At 59.6% G+C, this 939-nt stretch overlaps 1 protein-coding gene across 1 annotated transcript in view; it reads left to right on the top strand.

Moving 5' to 3' along the window:
• Positions 1-713, top strand: part of MYO10 (myosin X) — a 344,577-nt gene extending 343,864 nt beyond the window's left edge. The window contains 1 exon segment of the mRNA XM_042782436.1: positions 228-713. Within this exon segment, the coding sequence (XP_042638370.1) occupies positions 228-713 (486 nt within the window).
• Positions 714-939: the final 226 nt, after the last annotated feature.

Raw genomic sequence — 939 nt, 5'->3', positions numbered from 1 at the left:
TGGGATTACATCACAGGTATAGGGGTTAGGGGTCCCACACATTTTGGGGAACGCAGTCTGTAACAGATGGTGTCCTACGAGGGAGAAACTTAAAGCAGGGAAAGAGGCTGGTGTACGAGCAGTCAGGGAGGGTGACATTTGAGAGCCGTCCGGGAGGCGCGACCACACAGGACATCGTGTAGGACGGGGCGGTCTCCACCTAAAGCTGTTGCCCGCCCCTCTTACAGGCCCACGAGGCAGTCATCCACGGCCACTATCCAGCCCCGGAAGAGAACCTGCAGGTTTTGGCGGCCCTGCGTCTTCAGTACATGCAGGGGGACTACGCCCTGCATGCTGCAGTCCCGGCCCTGGAAGAGGTGTACCCCCTGCAGAGACTCAAGGCCCGCATCAGCCAGTCCACCAGGAGCCCCAGTCCCGGCGAGCGGCTGGGGAAGAGGCGGGCAAGCCTCCTGGAGGGGACGCTGAGGCGCAGTTTCCGCACAGGGTCTGCCCTGCGGCAGAAGGTGGAGGAGGAGCAGATGGTGGACATGTGGGTGAAGGAGGAAGTGTCCTCTGCCAGAGCCAGCATCATCGACAAGTGGCAGAAACTGCAGGGCATGAGCCAGGAGCAGGCCATGGCCAAGTACATGGCCCTGATCAAGGAGTGGCCTGGGTACGGGTCGACGCTCTTTGACGTGGAGGTGAGAACCGGGCCGGCGTGTGCTGCTTCATAGACCAGGCTGCATCTGAGAATCTGAAGTCATGGCCAGGTTCACATGGAGGGTGAGCTGGGCCACTGTGCTCACCCACCTCCCTCCATTGTTGTTGTTATGTGCTGTCGAGTCGGACCCAACTCATAGCGACCCCTCCTCGGGTTACTAAGGTGGTATTACTATGAAAGTAGATTGCCCAACCTTCCTTCCAAGGAGTGGCTGGTGGGTTTGAACCGTCAGCCTTCTG

The sequence above is a fragment of the Orycteropus afer genome, unplaced genomic scaffold (genome assembly GCF_000298275.1).
Source record: "Orycteropus afer afer isolate SDZICR_OR568_19922 unplaced genomic scaffold, OryAfe1.0 scaffold00317, whole genome shotgun sequence".
Taxonomy (NCBI): Eukaryota; Metazoa; Chordata; class Mammalia; order Tubulidentata; family Orycteropodidae; genus Orycteropus; species Orycteropus afer.
The sequence above is the reverse complement of the archived record's forward strand: the minus strand, read 5'-3'. Positions and strand labels throughout refer to the sequence as shown.